Raw genomic sequence first — 19,807 nt, 5'->3', positions numbered from 1 at the left:
TCTGGAACATTCTCGTTAAACTCGCAAATGTGTGCAACGAGCGTTATCACGCACATGAGTTAAGTGTTGTGTATGGAATTGTTGAACTAGGTAATATATCGTTAGTTTTCAACTGGTTGCAAAAGGAGAACATTGCTCATCCAACCATAGTACTAGCATGTAACATAAACCATAGTGTGCCCCATATAGGCTGAAGTCGAAATCAAAGTATTGGGTATAAAATCGTTGAGCGTTACAATAAATCGATAAAATTTTTAATTGACTACAAAAGGAGATTATCAATTCGACCGTAATATACAGGTAAATTGCCGTATGGACCCGACATATAATATACAACTCGATGCCATGCCAGGCGACTAAGGGAGGGAGAGGGACGGGCAGCAGCGTCCCTCTTAAAACATCTTCAAAGGCGAACTGCGGTTGCCAATCCACCTGTCAAGTGTGACAACTATTAGAAAACCCCTCCAATAGGAAGGCTTATGTTCAGCAATGGACAGTAAAAGGCTGATATGGCTTCTAAGAAAATGTTTCTTAGTCGAAAAACTACTAATAATTTTGAGCTATATTCTTTATTAAAAGAGCTCGTAAAACCAATTATTAAATAGGTAATAGTCAAGTTAGTATAAAAGATTTTTTAAGCAACTTAAAATGGTAAAAAAACTGGCGGTCCACCTGAATGTGGTTATCATCGCCTATGGATATGAATAATAACATAAACACCATAGAATAAACTGTGGTGCTTTTGTTATGCCTCATACGTTGCAATTCCTGAGAACTTGCTTGGGTACCTCTGCCCCATTCGTGTTTCAACCGTGAAGCAGTTGTGTTTGCATGACTGTGTTTCGGTTTGAAGGGTGGGATATGGCGTGAATTTACTGGGTACAGAGGAGTAACACCTGAGTCCTCAGGAATGGCAACGCATGGGGGGTATCATGGGCGAAAAAGTATACTCTGTTATGTCCATGGTACTGCTCATGTCTATAGGCGACGGTTACCACTTTCCATCAGGTGGACCGTCAGCTTGTTTGCCATTCTAAGTTGTATAAAAAAAAAAAATTAAGATGTGCTTACCTTGTAATTTCAATATCATGTTACATTTTTCTAATCGAAAAACAACTGCTTGACAGAAATACGAGTGGAACAGAGATATCCAAGTCTCCTACTAGAAATTGTTAGTAATAGTGTCTAACTACCCCATTATGGGAGGAAGGGATTGTTAGTAATGCGGAGTATTAGTCCCATTGCTAGCAATATACCCCACCAAGTCGACCTCCACGTGTTTCCCACTGGAAACCATCGGGCTGAAGTCCAGGTGTATTCATCACTGTGGGTTAACTGACCTGCTTTCATCCTCACCTATTCACCTTTATGGTGCCTCGTCAGCGTATACCGTTTGCGCAGGCGGGGTTACCATTTCATTATCGTCCATTGAAAAAACTACCCCATTGCTAGCAATATATCCTAATTGCCTATCAGGTTGACTTCTACGTGGTCTCCTATAGTTATAGTTATTTCATTTTTAAATTCATCACGATGGACCAACTAACCTGCTTTCATCCTCACCTGTCATCTCTCACTGGAGCCCCACCAGAGCCATACCGATAGCGCAGGTGGGGTTACTATTTAATTTTCACCCCTTAAAAAAGGTTTTTCCCTTATATACATTACATATTATACTAAATATGTTTACATAGTTATGTAAATGAGTTGTTATCATTGACGGGCGAGTTACATGCACCGTCAGTTGTCGGTACAGATGTCATGTCACCCATACCCCACGGTATGGGTGACATGACATCTGTAACGAGGCGTCGCGCCATACGAGGCGTTTCCTATTTTAAGAATTGCTAATGACCTGTCTACGGGAATATTCATCCTTATTGATATTATTTTAGGGTATAAATCCGCTTATGATTTAACTTTATATGGGTAACGGTTTAATATACCGCAGCGCTTAATTAGAATACATTGTTTTTATTCCTAGGATAAGCAAGCCGAAGTGGCAATGGCCTGGTCACATAGCTCGATGAATCGACAACCGACGGGGAAGAAAGGTTCTTGAGTGACGACCACGTATGGGTAAACGTAGTGTAGGATGACCCCCCACTAGATGGAGTGACGACCTGAAATGTATTGCAGGAAATCAGTGGCTGCAGGTGGCTCAGGACCGTTCTTCATGGCAGTTTATGGGGGAGACTTATGTCCAGCAGTGGACTGATAATGGCTGAAATGATGATGATGGTTTTTATTCTTTAATATATCTATTAGAAAAACTAACGAATGTAGAAGTCCTGAAAAGAATGACACAAAATAAATAAATAAATAAATAAATAAATAAATAAATAAATAAATGAGTGAGAGACGAACATTAATTAAAACAATAGAGAATAGAAGAAAAAAGAAGGCAAAATGCTGGGCCATCTTCTACAACATGACGATTTTTTAAAATGCATAATAGAAGGAAAAATAGAGGGCAAAGGAGGCAGGGGAAGACATGGGACAGATAAAAGAAAAACAAGGTGTGATGTCGTATAGGGAGGACAAGGATATGGCCTGGGATAGAACTGGCTGGAAGAAGATGCATGAACTAGTTGCACTGACAAGAGGAAACTGTTAAATGAAAAGAAGAAGATTATATCTATTGATATTAGTCTGGATATTGTGTATATTTAATTATATATGTATATATTAATGAATAAAAGGTATGACTTGACCTCAATCTGACCATTCATAAGTCACTGGTACCTCGCCAGTGTATAAAATAGATACGACAACATAACCTTTAAGAAAAGAGCATATTGCTTTTTAAAAGGCCGGCAGCACACCTGCAATGCCGCTGGTGTTGTGGGTGACCATGGGCGGCGGTAGTCACTTACCATCAGGTGAGCCACATGCTCCTTTGCCCCCTGTGTTGTAAAAAAAAGATGGGATGGGTTATCATTTTCAATAAAAAAATACTGGAAGAACCTTTACATGGCAACCTTTTTTTCGTAAGAACAAGGACATTGGCTTACTATCACCTTGCTGAGTAGGCAGCCTAGTATAAAATTATATTTCTAGTGATAGTGCTTTATTATCTAATTGTTTTATCGACGCTCCTATCAGTCGTAGCGCTAACTTATAGTCTTTCTCGATAAATGGGCTATCCAAAACTAAAACAATTTTTCATGTTTTTTTAGTGGTTTTATTATATATATACTCGTATATATATATATATATATATATATATATATATATATATATATATATATATATATATATATATATATATATATATTTGCAATAACCTTGCTCTAAAGTTATCCACCCAGACGTTTAGTGGGTACGTAGATTAATCTACCTCATTTCAAATCACTGTTTCTCAATAAATTTGGTTGAATATGCAACTAATTGAAATTGAACCGTAAAATTATTATATCAAAGTTGGGTTTTGGGGATTTTTCAGTAGCATTTTAAGTGGTTTGTCTAAATGAATCCTATTACAATACTATAGAATTTATTTTTGGATGTGAGAACCGAACGACGATTTCAATAGAAGTTCTGAGTTGCATCCCTTGCAATAATATTATCAGAGACATTCGCTCGGGCGCGACTTATTGAATACCCTATCGTATCAGCTGGTTTTTTATGATTCCGCCCGAAATTATACGAAATGAACGAGATATATATATAAAAAAAAAATTGTCTCTCTGCTAAAACTATCCCCTGACCGTTTAGAGAGATCTGAGGAGAATGTATTCGCCCCTATTTTAACCCTCGCATCGTTTTTATATGAAAGAGTGTTATTATCTTTATTTTCCAGAGATTTTGCTTGCATAAATAATAATTTATTATATGTGAAAGATTATTTATTGAAAATAGTTCATTGGTTATTTTTAAGAAATAAAAATTTGCTATTGAAATTTTCACTCAATTTTTACACGACTACAGAAAAGAGGTAGTCTATTATTTTTCCGAGTTGATTTACGTGAACTGTGGAAGTGGGGTGACAGATATGTATGTATGTTGATTTGCGTATGTATTTGAATTTCTTTATTCTATCATAATTTCTAAATATCTGAACAGAGATTTAGATTTATTTTAGACTAATTGTATCTCTCTATTTCGTACATACATAATCCTATGTGCTAAATTGGAATATAGCTTTTGCGTGAAAGACAAACAAACTTCCATCCATCCATCTATCGTTACCAAATTTCCCATTTATTGTATGAGCAGGATTTAATGACGTATGCGGTCTCATTAAAATCCTTACATTATTGAAAACGATTGTATTGCATCGTTTTCAAATGCGATTTTTTTTTAATTATTACAATACTAGCTTTTATCCATGTCTATGTTAAAGTAGATAACCTCAATGGTAAAAAATATTATTTCTTTTTTATTATTGACAGCTTATTAATAAAAACCGATGTCTTTTTGCTGTTATATACTTGTATTATTTTATTAAGCTTTCTCCAACAATCTATGTGCCCGTGGTACTATGTATTAATAAAATTGTCTGCTTTTCGAGATAGTTATATCTATGGTCAATCTATTGCCAGTTCAGGTTACATTTAGAGCTATATAAATCGATGGTTCTACTACGGATATCCTCATTTTATATTCTATTACACAGCGATACTCGGCGTAGAAAAGCAGTCCTCAATACAGCTCAACTGAAAAACGCGGGATCACGATTCAATTTTGTAAAATCATCAGACGAAACATTATTATAAACTAAATAAACACTCTCATGAAGCGCTTCAAAAAAGTTAATCCTAAAAGTATTTGAAAAAATGCAAAATCACGTAACAAATTTTTATTTTGACAACAGCAATTTGTGCTACGCTGTTTTTGTAGTAACGAGAAATTTTTCGAGGGCATCCATAATAATATTCATGGTAAGCTGTACGCGGTATGGGATTTGCATGAGACGAAACGGCGGTGGCGTGAAAAATTACTTGACAAAAGCTCATTTTCATGGTGGTTTACCATCGGGATTAGATGAATTTTTATCACTACTTGTTAATGTTTTGGTTTGAATATGGGTTTGGTTCTTGGGATAACAAAATCATTTACTGGGTGCGAAAAAGCCACGTATATATAGTCTAATATTTCTTGCATTGCTTCAATGTATTAAAATGAATAATGGCTGATATCATAGCCATTGAGTTTTTTTTTTATACAACTTAAAATAGCAAACAAACTGACGGTCCACCTGATGGAAAGTGGTAACCGTCGCCTATAGACATGAGCAGTACCATGAACATAACGGAGTATACTGTTTCGCCCATGATACCCCCCGTGCGTTGCCATTCCTGAGGAGTAGGTGTTATTCCTCTGTACCCTGTAAATTCACGCCATATCCCACCTTTCAAACCGAAACACAGCAATGCAAACACAACTGTTTCACGGTTCAAACACGAATGGGACAGAGGTACACAAGCAATCGACTTTTGTACATAGGCCTCCCCCTTGGGATGTTTTGGCAGTAGTTATCACGCTTGGCAACGGATTAGCAACCGCAGTTAGGCTTTAGAGATGTTTTAAGAGGAACGCTGCTACCTATCCCTTGCTCTCACTTAGTCCCCTCCTTACTTATGACGCCGAGAAAGGAAGGGTTGGCCTATTCTATGCCGGAAACATATAGGAAAGATTAAGGAACATATAGGAGCAATGACTCTGTCATATGTTTCTTGTATTCTATAATTAGTGTACAGTAAAGTTTAAATAGAAATAAAAAATTCCACATAATTATAATTATATTTTTTCATTGTTTCAGTTGCTGATATGGTAACACTTCAAGCGGAATTTATTTACAGGTATATATACACACACATATATAATACTAATGCATTGTAGGGAGTCAGTGGATGCTGGTGGCTCAGGACTATGGTTATAGGACTATATTAGGTGATGATCATCACCATGGTCCTACTATATAAATGTTACTAATTCTACTACATAAATGTTAACGTTTGTAAAAATTTTAATGTTCGCTACTCAAACACGGTTTAATATCTAAACGTATTGGATTAAATATTTAAACAGGTTATATTCTAACTTATACATTGTAATACACGAGCAAAGCCAGGGGAACTAGTTCTAAATAAAATAATTATTTAGATAGGACTCAAATAGGATTCAAAAATTCGCCTGTGGTAGCATTCGCGACAACACGTGTTTATAATTCACTCCGTAAAAATAAATATATGTAGTGGGTTAAAGTTAATTATATATATATATATATATATATATATATATATATATATATATATATATATATATATATATATATATATATATATATATATATATATAGTGAGTTATATATACGTAAATCAAATAAATAATATAATAGTGTTGATGTTTATACCATTACTGGATTTATTGTAATAAATGATTTATTATTATTAGTATATAATTTAAAATTTTGCCTAAAAACAATGGCCTAACCGTGATGATTAAAAAAAGTGATAAAATTGGTTTAAAATTGGCATCATAATCGTGTAACAAAGCCACAAAAAAAACAAATTGAGAATTAATCCTACTTTTGAAATTCGTTTAAAAGTAATTGAAATTTGGATTGTGGATTTGAATCTATCTAGATAGTTCGTCGAATTTTTAAATTATTCTTAGGGTTTTATAGTACTATCGACGTCTATAAACTAAATTAGACTTAAGAATTTAAGGCAGACTGAGCCAGGCTTAGACGTTTGAAGATAATATACTCTATGTTCCATTTATACCTAATTTACGCAGGTTTAAGACTACACAGTATTGATTTAACGAGACATACAAAATTAATTAGTTAAATTATTCAAAATATTACATGAAAGCAAAACGTAAGGCCCAGATGTTTCATGCCTAGATGTCCCCCTAGACATAGTCTACTGAATAGTGCCCAGATTATGTACTTTTTTTTTATACCACTTAGATGGAAAACAAGCATACCTTACCTGATGGTAAGCGGTTACCGAAGCCTATGAACGCCTGCAATACCAAAGGTATTACGCGCGCATTGCCGACCCTGAAGAAACCTCTTTACCCCCCTTTTGAAGAACCCCATGCTGTAGTCTCTAGGGAAAACCTCGGCAGGGAGCTCATTCCATAACCTGAGTGTTCGTTCGTTAATATTAGCTTAAGTTCTCCTAAGTCTATTATATTTACAGGCGAAAATAAATACGTTGTTAAACTGCTACTTAAACTTGATTTAATGACTAGGTAAAGAGTTTGAATTTTTGAGTGTGACGTTACACATTATTATTATTTTTCCATATATGTTCAGTTAAATTTCAATAAAAGAAAAAAAGGAAACAATAGCTGAAAAAAAGCTTTAAAAATCTTTTTATTGTTTACTTTTACAAGTTGCAAACTTAACGTGTCTTTCGACATGGAATTTTGGTAGCAGCGCGTAGTTCTGATGTATGGCAGGATCAAGTTGTATCAAAGAGCATACTATAGTGGTTAGTTGTAAAAAGAATATCGAATCGTATGTTTAAACGAAATTAAAATACTAGTATTGAAATAGCTTGATACTTACAGGTATTGAGAAAAATCTAATTTATTCAATCAGGGGGGAAAGGGTTTATTAGTAAAGGGATCTAACCGCCCCATTGCTAGCAATACAACCTATCAGGTCGATCTCCACTTAGTCCCGTCTGGAAACCATCGTGGTTAATTCTAGTGGAATTCGTCACGATGGGCTAACTGACCTGCTTTCATCGTCACCTATCATCTCTCACTGGTGCCCCGCCGGTGTATAACGATAGCGCACGCGGGGTTACCATTCCATTATCACCCATTAAAAAAAATTACACAATGTTAAATGTTTTATAATCACACATTATATTTTAATGTAACAATTACCGGTTTAACTTACGTGTGATTGATTCGAAAATGCTCGACTAGTATCAGGATCAATTCGTGATCCTTAATCATGAGCGACTGTGACGCGAGCACGACCCTGACTGTGTGCCTCGGCCGCTATCTCAATTACTTAATCAATTGCTTATTCAATCGTGATTAAAAGAGATGGTATACATCTGTGGTTTTTTCAATGGGTGAAAATGGAATGGTAACGCTGTCTGTCCTATCGGTATACACTGGCGGGGCACCAGTCAGGGATGATAGGTGATGATGAAGGCAGATCAGTTGCCCAATCATGACGAAAGCTACAAGGTTTAACCGCGATGGTTTTTCTTTATGAACGATAATGGATAAATAAATAATAAATGTTAACAATATTATAGGAATAATATATTTGGTAAAAAATAGAGAGACGTAGACATAAATCATTGACTTGATTCATAGTCGTAGGTCGTGTATGAATTTGTTCGGTTCACACAAACAAAATTTGTAGATACAAGTATTTTTACTACACTCTAATGTTGCGACGTAGTTTCTTGATTACCAGTTATTTCATCACAGTAATATATAATAGTAAAAGAAAATTAATTATACTTATCAACACTATCTTTATTTACTCCTAAATTAGATTTATGAACATCAAAGAACTCCTTGCTAATATTAACGCATCTACAGATTGCTCTTATTTCATTCATTACTATATTATTTATATGACGCCGGTATTATATCTAAAATACTATTTTATGCGTAGTGTTGGTTGATTAAATATGTTTATCTAAAAATCCATATATATATATATATATATATATATATATATATATATATATATATATATATATATATATATATGTGTGTGTGGGTGTATGTATATAAATATAATAATGAGTAGGGATAATATTTATATTATTATATGTATAACATCTCCCATATTTAGAACTAACAAAATTTTTCATTGTGCCCCCGATCAAACTGTTTTTAATTACTCCTCTCCATCCAAAGGTTGCCTGGAAGAGAGTCGCTCTTAGCGATAAGGCTATATATATATATATATATAATAATCAGCTATATATATATATATATATATATATATATATATAATCAGCTGGTCAGTAGTCTTGCTAAAACTCAAAAAAGGCTTAACCGATTTGTATATATTTTTTTATTCTTTGTAATACAGGGGTGCTTTAAAATAAAATAAAAAACAAACCTGAAAGCTCTAGAATTTAGCTGAAAAATTGGAAATTTTAAATGATACGAAGTTCATCGGATCATGTAGTAATGTGATAAAAATATTGTATGTATACAGGGTAGGTATATATATATATATATATATATATATATATATATATATATATATATATATATATATATATATATATATATATATATATATATATATATATATATATTGGCGACAGACCTCTTTTTATATAATTTACCTTTTTAGCATTATATTTTTATATTATGAATATGTCTTTTTGATACTTATTTTGTTTTTCTATTTGAGTGACATAATATTATTGTTATATTGTAAGAAGTGTGTACGTCTAAGAAAATATATTGGTAAGCCTCTCTCTATATTATTATTTTATTATTGTTGCTGCCCTCCTCTTCTACCATCGCTTTCATTGGTCCTTCTCCCGGTAAAATTATTAGATATATATTTAAAAAAAAATTCGAAATTATAAAAATTTTTTCAAATGGTTCTCATAAGAGGTATGGCAGCGGCACAAAGCGCCCCAGCGGATTTAATCGTTCCTCCTTCAGAGGTATCCGCCGGCGTTTCTCATAATATTAATATTCCTAGTTCGCGTTATAGTCCACATCGCTCATCAACCTCTATTCAAACGCAACGACTTGCCGCGAAAGCATTACATGCACGTCGCTTAGCCGAATTAGAGGCCGATCTTGACCGCGCCGCAACTGAGCGGGAACGCGCTGCAGCTGAGCGGGAACGCGCTGCAGCTGAGCGGGAGCGTATTGTAGCGACTCTAGAACTAGAGGCTAAATTAGCGGCTATTGATGAGGCCGCCAGTACACACTCACAATCATCTAGAAACTCTAGACTAGAAAAATTGGTGACCTACACTAACAATTCTTTCTCTGAGAGACAGGTCAACTTGGTGCTGGCCACAGAACGCGAGCCCGTGGTCTCGCCTGGCGTTTGTGCCACCGGTATGGCTGGTGTCGCAACGCGCGAGCACGTGCCCTCTTTCGCGCCTGTTCAGTCGGCATTGGAGGCGCATACGGTACTGAAATTGGCCGAGCGCGCGCATGAATACTCGCCCGGCACCGCCGGCGTATCAGCCGCGGTGCGCGAGTGTGCGCCTGTTACCGCGCCGGCCCTAACTACCCTTGAAACTTCAAATGTCCACGACATGACATCCTCTCAGCACTACGGCTATGGAACGCAGCAGCCAGACGCTGTTGCTTCGTCGAGCTCTCTCTCTGCTCTCCCTGGAGCCGCTCGTGACGCTGTTATTTCTCTTCTGGCTTTGTCACAAGACCCAGAAGAGATCATGGCGGCTCTGCAAGAGCAATTTGGCCAGCCTGACCTTCTGATACGTCAACTAGTATCACAACCGAAAGGCTTGACCAAGCTGCTTGCATCTGACGGTGGTAAGGAACTACACCAGTTAGCTTGTGCGGTATACAATTGTGTCCACCCCATAAATATATTAGATTCTGTGAAGTTCCTCACCTCCCCAGAGTTGTTCAAATACGTCAACAATGGCGTATGTTATACCACCATCTTCCCAAAAGGTAAGGTAGTGTCATCTATCGTAGCTACTGACCTATTCAAAATTTCTGCTGTAAACGATAGATGGCATTGGGTTAAAAATAATATTTATTTTAGTGGAAATTTTTATCACGAGTTGCCTCGTAGCCGACCTAATTTTATCCAATGCCTTTCGATGCCACCAAGAGGTAAGAAAAAAGTAGAGGGTGAACTTGCCTCTATGACTGTGGCACACGTAGACAATTGGAGCTACAGACGGCTAACATGGCTACTCGATTTTCAACTTATATCGTGGAAGCACACCATCGAAAGTTTTTTGATATAGATGTCATTGGCACTACAAGCCAACGACACTAACATCTCCGGTGGTCGCGAATCCTAATCATTTCGATCGATGAATTCTGTTGATTAGGACAACTGTTCGTGCACATTATTGCCAAGAATTTTCATTTTTTATTAGAAAAGCCTCCAAATTTAAAAATTATAAAGCGCCGCCTCCGAGGATTCTTCCGAAATTTTGTCTCCTCTTTTAAATAAAGAAATTTCGGAGGCTGAAAAGCACTTTTTTACAGCAGGTCTTTTCTCAACCAATCAAGAAGGCTTAAAAACCTAATCTTGATGTTGGGAGAGGATGATTCTATCCATTTGAATCGAAGAATTTGTATAATTTTATTGTAAATGTTTAATATTTTGTTAATGTTTAATATTGTAGGTATAATTTTAGAACCTCCCATGCAGTGTTCTAACATCAGGTCTGTTGCCAAATAATGTAGTTTTTTGCATAGTTATAAAGCTTCTCCCGTCTGCGACACAATTTGGTGACCTTCTCGGTGATAAGTTATCGCATCATCGGCGTTCTTTTTTACCGGTCTCTATAACTTTGCCCCGGTGGAGGTTACTATTAGATGCAAGCGAGAAACGTGCTAGGTAGCTGTGTTTACATGTTTCACCGCCCGAGCTGTTTACCTGGAAATCATGAGATGCCTTTCAGTGGATGCTGTCGACATAATCTTCGAAGATTTATCGCCCGTCGAAGATTGTTTCCGAAACGGTTAACGGTTTTTGTCGGTGCAGCGAACCAACTTGCCAAGGTCTTTGTTTTTACAGCCAACAACAAGATTGATGAATGATGATTGAGTCCAACAGCACTATCAATGAGTGGCTCCTGGGGACGTCTTTTCAGATTTATCAAGGATAGTTTTTCCATAACTTTGCTACAGAAAGCACCAACGAAAGAAGTACACCTAATTCTACTACTAGAAGCAGAGGTGCTAATAAATCCACGTCCAGTCCCAGCAGATTTTGAGAAGCCGCCAGCTCTCACAGTGTTTCATTTGCTGTTGGATACTCCGTCGACTGAAGCTGTTCGCCCCATACCGACACAGATTTGTACCGTCACCACAACAACAAGATGGAAGTCCGATTGACATGGTGATATTGCTTTTGTCGCCTCCTTAGATTGGTGCTCTGCACCGGGGCGTGCCATGTTGGCGACAGACCTCTTTTTATATAATTTACCTTTTTAGCATTATATTTTTATATTATGAATATGTCTTTTTGATACTTATTTTGTTTTTCTATTTGAGTGACATAATATTATTGTTATATTGTAAGAAGTGTGTACGTCTAAGAAAATATATTGGTAAGCCTCTCTCTATATTATTATTTTATTATTGTCGCTGCCCTCCTCCCCTACCGCCGCCGTTTTCATATATATATATATATATATATATATATATATATATATATATATATATATATATATATATATATATATTTATGGGTGACAATGGAATGGTAACCCCGCCTGCGCTATCGGGATACGCTGGCGGAGCACCAGTGAAGTGTGATAGATGAGAATAAAAACAGGCCAGTTAGCCCATCATGATGAATTCATCAGGAATTAACCATGATAGTTTCCAGGGGGAACCACGAGGAGGTCGACCTGGTTGGGTATATTGCTGCAATGGGATTTTTAGTCTCCATTACTAACAATCCCTTTCCCCCCGGGTAGGTATAAATTGTATACGTAAAAAAAATGTGTGTATTTTTTATTTATTCTTTATTGACCACGTTACAAAAAAGGTTTGGTACAAAAGGCGGTATTAATATAGCTTGTATTATGCATAAACGAAAAATACAAACGAATTGAAAAAAAAGCTTTTTCCCTCTTTGAAAGCAGTTTGTTGTTTAAAAAAATCTCTTGATTACGAATTAAGATCATTTTAATTTGTGCAAAAATATTTTTAATGATAAATTTGAACAACAATAGATAAAGAAAATATAATATTTTTAAAAACGTGTTCTAATTTTGGAGCGTACGCGCAGTTTTCCGGCTTGTTTACCTATATATAATAAATACAAAGAATGGAATGTTTCAAGCGTGGTAGCACATAGAATAGACTGCTGCTAAATCTATCGACGATGGTGGATTGATGCTTCTTTAAACAACGTAATATTTTCTATGTGTCCATCCATAGTTTTAAAATAAACAAAGTAAATAATTATAAATTGAAAAACTACTGTCCATAGCGTAAATTACCATTTATGGTTGAGTAAGTAAGGTCGAGTTTTTTTTATACAACTTAAAATGGCAAACAAGCTGACGGCTCACCTGGTGGAAAGTGGTAACCGTCGCCTATAGACATGAGCAGTACCATGGACATAACAGAGTATACTATTTCGCCCATGATACCCCCCTGCGTTGCCATTCCTGAGGACACAGGTGTTATTCCTCTGTACCCAGTAAATTCACGCCATATCCCATCCTTCAAACCAAATACAGCTATGCAAACACAACTGCTTCACGGTAGAAACACGAATGGGACAGAGGTACCTAAGCAATCGACTTTTGTACAAAGTCTCCCTCTGGTAAATTTTTCTATAAAATACCGCAATTATGTATTTAGTGACGGCGAAATAAGTAAAATGAAGTCTGTGTGGTCCCGGTATAGAATAGGTCATCCGGTTCTTTCCCGTGGGTGTCGTAAGAAGCGACTAAGGGCGAGCGAGGGATGGGCAGCAGCGTCCCTCTTAAAATATCTGTCAAACTTAACAGCAGTTGCCAAACCACCTGCCAAGCGTGGCAACTACTGGCAAAACCCCCAAGAGGGAGGCTTATATTCAGCAGTGGACAGTTAAAGGATATGATGATGATGATAAGAAGTGAAATGAGTTTTCCTAGATCATATTTATATTTATATGAGATTTCCTAGATTTCATTAGTTTTATTCCTCGCCTGTACCGTATAATGGGGGAAAACTGTGATTGTTACAGCCTATGCTGTAAATACTATAAACGACGTAGTGAAGTAACTTGAAACAGTCATGCTCGCTATAGAGTTCATACTTGTGGCGACGTGGTGGGCCGAGTCGATGTGCTCCCTCTAATATGGTTGAATGCAATGATGGCTGGCTCATCCGTCATACTCGTGAACGGGTGCTATTTGCGGGGGCTGGTCTGTTTGGGTTACAAACATTAATTAGACTATTTGCTTTTGCAATAGCATATGCTGGTGGTCACTCTATTCTTCCAAATTTAAATATGAATCTATGTTATTGTAAACATGTATAACATTTATTTGAGTTCGAGCCGAGTTCCTTGACAGTTCGTCTCATTTCGAAATCATTCCGAACTGACGGTAGATTTGACATATCATAAGAGTCTGGAATAGACCTACATGAATAGAGATATTTTAAATTTGAATTTAGATCGTTTGGAAATTCGATAAATTTTAATTCAAACGTGTAACAGGGGAACACTTTATTTATTATAAAATTGTGTGTATTACAAGAAAACAGTATTATAATGATGTCACTGGAACACTCATCGCCTTACTACTATATCGTCCGTTAGTCGCGAACTTTCTGGAAGCGCGGGAGGCGCGCTCCTAGTCGGTCGCGCAGTTTCCGCGCGATACGCCTGCGCTGTACGTTTAGATGGGTCTCACGGCGTAGGTACTTACTATACCTACGTAAAATGTATACATTTCGATGTTACAAACGTCTATTTATCGCTAATGTTTCAATAATTTTGATTTGACTTGTTCGATGATGAATTCTGATAATAATATCTTGTTAACTGAAACTAATGATTGAAATTGATTATTGTCATGTCACGATATGACATTTAATTAACTGGACCATAATACCTGTCGACATCAAATATTCTTTGCTTGAGAAAATTTATTTTGTGTAACTTTACATAGTAAAGTAGCTGACCTGATGGATGTTGGTAACCATTACCTATAGACATGAATAGCATCGTGGACATTACAGGATACTTATCAACAAATCGCTTCCCTCTGCCTGTCCCTATGTATGCTTAGATCTTTAAAACTACGTAACGGATTTTGATATGTTTTTTTTAATAGATAGAGTGATTCAAGAGGAAGTTTTGTATGTATAATACATGCATAATACAGGAGAGAAACACTGAAAATTTTAGAGGTTTCTAATGTGCAGTGCTAGTTAGTTTTAGCGTTGCACCCGTGCGAAGCCGAGGCGGGTCACTAGTATATATATATATATATATATATTAGTAACTTAAAATATACATTTATATATTCACATTATTGTACGTATGCATATCTCTATATATATTTAAAAAAACGAACAGAGTTTTGTACCTCCAATCAAACTGTTTCCAATTACTCTTCTCCGTCTAAAGGTTGCTTGGAAGAGGTAGCTCTTAGCGATAAGGCCGCCCATTGTTTTCTTAGTATAACATTTTCTTGGAATTGTTTGTATTTATAACTATCGGCCCGTCCCGGCGTCGCACGGGTGGACATTTTTACATTTTAAAAAGTGGCCATTAAGGCTGCACACGCGACGGAAGCTTAAAAATGGAGTAACTTCTCCCGTTTTCCCAACATTTCCCTTCACTGCTCTGCACCTGCCCAGGAGTATGAAGAATAATTGTACCGAGTTTCGTTAAAATACGTCGAGTAGTTTTTGTTTCTATAACGAACATACAGACAGACAGAAAGACAAAAATTTTACCGATTGCGTTTTTGGCATCAGTATCGATCACTAATCACCCGCTGATAGTTATTTTGTAAATATATTTCATGTACAGAATTGACCTCTCTACAGATTTATTATAAGTATAAATAAGTTATAAGCGTTTATACTGTCTTATGGAGGAAACGATAAAGAGTATCTGTCTATCTACATATGATAGCTTTTGCCCACAACTTCGTCCACGTGATCACGATATGTATACTGACCAGAATAAAAAGTATCTATGTATCCTTCTTCATCCCATATTGTATGTGTGTGTATACCACATTTCATAGTGATTAGATAAGCCGTTAAGGAGCTATAAGATAACAAATAAACACACATTTAATAATCTTAATAAAGATATACAAGATTTTATTATTGTTTCAGATACCCTGCTGATGTCTTGGAGAAAAAGTTATGCAAATAACTATTTACAGACAATGTAAGTATATATATATATATATATATATATATATATATATATATATATATATATATATATATATATATATATATATATATATATATATATATATATATATATATATATATATATATATATATATATATATATATTTATATATATATATATACGACTTACAATGACAAATAAGCTGACGGCCCACCTGATGGAAAGTGGTAACCGTCGCCTATAGACATGAGTAGTATCATGGACATAACAGAGTATACTGTTTCACCAATGATACCCCCCATGCGTTGCCATTCCTGAGGATTCAGGTGTAATTCCTCTGTACCCAGTAAATTCACGCCATATCCCACCCATCAAACCGAAACACAGCCATGCAAACACAACTGCTTCACGGTAGAAACACGAATGGGACAGAGGTACCCAAGCATTCGACTTTTATACAAAGTCTCCCTCTGGTAATATATGATAGATATATATATATATATATATATATATATATATATATATATATAATCATCTTTCTACCCTTGTCCCAATTACTCGTATTTGGCGTCGGCGTAATATGATTTTATCCATATTACAAAAAGATTTGGTTTTTAGTTTTACGACCGGCCACCTGCCTGATGTCAACCCTCTGTGGGCCCCACAATGTGGCAATCATTGCCCCAAAGTGTAAGGCAATGATTGATCAGTCGCACAACGTTTGACTGCGGTCTGGGCACTCTAAGTTCGCAGTCCAGCCTAAACCATTATAGAGAGGAAAATCATTTTTAATAATGCTGGCTGCCAGTCCCGTTACTACCATTACTAGTAATATATCCTGTCAGATCGAGTTCCACGTGATTCCCCTTGGAAACCATCGTGCTGAATTCCAGGTTTATTCATCACCGGTTAACTGACCTGCCTTCTCATTCACACGTATGATTACTCACTGGTGCCCCGCCAGCGTATATCGTTAGCACAGGCGAAGTTACCATTCCTTTATCACTCTTTAAAAAAAAAACAGCAATAGTTAAAACATAGTCGTACTATATGCCAAATAAAATTATTGCCCCTAACGATTTACGATGTTAATTTGGATTACTGAACCAATAAAAATGTACGCTATTCTTGAAGACCTTAATAAATTTTTAAAACCCTTCTATTTGTCCATTTATAACAACCCAATAATGTCCAATAGCTAGTCCCTGCCCATATATCAAGGGGATATAACATTACTATTAACACGCTGGCCAAACAACTTGGAGCATTTCATTTAAACGAAATAAAGTCATAAAACAAATTCTAGTCCAATTTTCTTCTTCAATTTATTGTGTTTACATAAAGAATAAACGTGCTACATTTCTTTTCAGGTAAACGTCGTTTCTGTCTTGAAATCTTTCCTTCTTCAAGAAAACATATTTCTACAACAATGGACTTAGAAGAGGTGGAATTGTACGAAAATAGCAACTCCACTTACTACTTGAATGGAACATACAATGGCACATTCGAGAACTGTCCGAACAATAACCTGCCCATCGTGTACATTGTTACACAGGTGCTATACGCCCTGGTGTGCGTCGTGGGACTACTTGGCAATACACTGGTCATTTATGTCGTACTCCGATACTCAAAAATGCAAACTGTAACAAACATGTACATAGTGAACCTTGCAATCGCAGACGAATGCTTCTTGATTGGCATACCGTTCTTAATCATCACGATGTCTCTTCGCTCGTGGCCGTTTGGTCGCTTCATGTGCAAAGCTTACATGATATCAACAGGCATAAATCAATTCACCAGCAGCATATTTCTTTGTATAATGAGTGCTGACAGATACATAGCTGTGTGTCATCCGATAGCGGCACCTCAATTGCGGACGCCATTTGTCTCACGCGTCGTATCTGCCGCAGCATGGACCGCTTCCGCTCTCGTTATGACACCGATATTCATGTACACCACATTAATACCAACAGAAAATGGATTATCGTGTAATATTGTATGGCCAGAAAAAGAATCAAGTAAAGGGCAAACCACTTTTACATTATATTCCTTCGCGTTAGGGTTTGCCGTTCCATTGGCTCTTATCTTCGTTTTTTACTGTCTCGTCATTCGTAAACTGAAAACTGTGGGACCAAAGAATAAGTCGAAAGAAAAAAAAAGATCTCATAGAAAAGTGACCAAGCTCGTGCTGACTGTGATCGCTGTATATGTCTTATGCTGGTTGCCATACTGGGCCTTCCAGGTGTCACTCATATACTCTCCGCCTACCGAGTGCGCTAGTCGAATTACAATAACGGTCTTCCTGGTAGCAGCCTGTTTCAGCTATAGTAATTCGGCAATGAACCCTATTCTTTACGCTTTTCTGTCTGATAATTTTAAGAAGAGTTTTTTGAAAGCGTGCACATGCGCTGCAGGCAAAGATGTTAACGCTGCTCTTCACGTGGAAAACAGCGTTATACCACGGAAAAGGGGCGGAGGGGCTGCACGAGCTCAAGCCAGAGCCACAGCGGAGAAAGGAGGTTTATCCGTAGCAAATTGTGGCGTTGCAGGTGGGTCGCGATCAGAGGCTTCGACTGCGATGACGTCAAGGTCGATAGCAGCAAGTGAGGCTCTGCCACTTGAAGCTCGTCCGGCGACCCTCGCCCCCCTCATAGCGTCAAATGGCTTGTCTCATTCACGACTCTGAGTGGAGGCTTCGGGCCCTGGTTGCGAGCCCTCCAGCATGTTGCTGGAAGAAGATACTCTTATAGTGTCTATTGATTAAGACTGTCCAAATACAGATTAGGTAGCGTGGCTGACAGCTGAATGAGACACGAGCCCTGTCTCGCTCGAGCTGTCGGAGGTGTATCGTTGACTCGTAAATACCCGTTAAGCTCTAAACGATAAATTATTTCTGGTACGAAATTAGCAGTAATTTTAACGTTTGTCATGTTCTGTACAAAATTTATAAAATATATGGTTAATTCGGTCTAGGGTTGTAACAATGAATTTATTAAAATATAATTTTGTATCGCTTAGCGACTGTAAGTTAACTGTAAGTTTACTGTTTGTATACCAGTAATTATTGTGTAAAAATGTACATATCGTGTAAATATTCATACAAATTGTCATGATGTCGCAGTTGTAATAAAACGTTCGTGAAATGTGTATTTATTTTTCCCATCTCTGAAACGTGACTTGTTACATATTCTCATAAAGTTTTAACAATCCTACGAATACAAATTCAAATTCAAATTCAAATTCAAAAATCATTTATTCATGTAGGACATTTTAGCCGCTTATGAACGTCAAATTTTTACATTATAATTTTATATTTTCCCTACCGTCCAGTTCGGTATATAGATCCAATTGAGAAGAACTGGCAAGAAACTCAATTGAATTACTTTTTTTTTTAAAGCCAGTTTATTTACAATGTATATTTATATAGGTGTCTATGTCTAACATTAAATGAAAATTCAGTGCATGAACAACTATTGCCATGCACACTCGTCATTCAAGTAATCGTTTAGTGAGTAATAGGCTTTGCTCAGTAAATATGATTTAACAGATGTTTTGAATTTATTTAAGGGTAATTCCAACATATCCTTTGGTATCTTATTGTAAATTTTTATACCTATTCCCATAAAAGACCTATTAACTTTTTCTAAACGATACTTGGGGACAGCAAGTTTGTCTTTAAATCTAGTATTAATATTATGAATATTGCTGTTTTTTGGAAATAAGTCAAGATTTTTATGAACATATAGGATATTTGAATATATAAATTGAGAAGCAACGGTGAGAATATTTGCCTCTTTGAAT

At 36.4% G+C, this 19,807-nt stretch overlaps 1 protein-coding gene across 3 annotated transcripts in view; it reads left to right on the top strand.

Annotated features, from left to right (window-relative positions):
* LOC113520463 (somatostatin receptor type 2) overlaps positions 1-19,153 on the top strand; it is a 174,565-nt gene extending 155,412 nt beyond the window's left edge. For 2 of the 3 annotated variants that reach the window (XM_052894892.1, XM_052894891.1), the window contains 3 exons: positions 5,765-5,804; positions 15,982-16,036; positions 17,377-19,153. In XM_052894892.1, the coding sequence (XP_052750852.1) occupies positions 16,012-16,036; positions 17,377-18,692 (1,341 nt within the window). In that variant the 5' untranslated portion in view covers positions 5,765-5,804; positions 15,982-16,011 and the 3' untranslated portion in view covers positions 18,693-19,153. Of the gene's footprint in view, positions 1-1,984; positions 2,074-5,764; positions 5,805-15,981; positions 16,037-17,376 lie in introns of all 3 variants that reach the window. The other variant, XM_052894893.1, reaches the window with a different exon arrangement.
* Positions 19,154-19,807: the final 654 nt, after the last annotated feature.

Source organism: Galleria mellonella, unplaced genomic scaffold (assembly GCF_026898425.1).
Source record: "Galleria mellonella isolate WM207_F2 unplaced genomic scaffold, CSIRO_AGI_GalMel_v1 utg246, whole genome shotgun sequence".
Taxonomy (NCBI): domain Eukaryota; kingdom Metazoa; phylum Arthropoda; class Insecta; order Lepidoptera; family Pyralidae; genus Galleria; species Galleria mellonella.
Note: the sequence above shows the minus strand (reverse complement) of the source record. Positions and strands in the feature narration are given on the sequence as shown.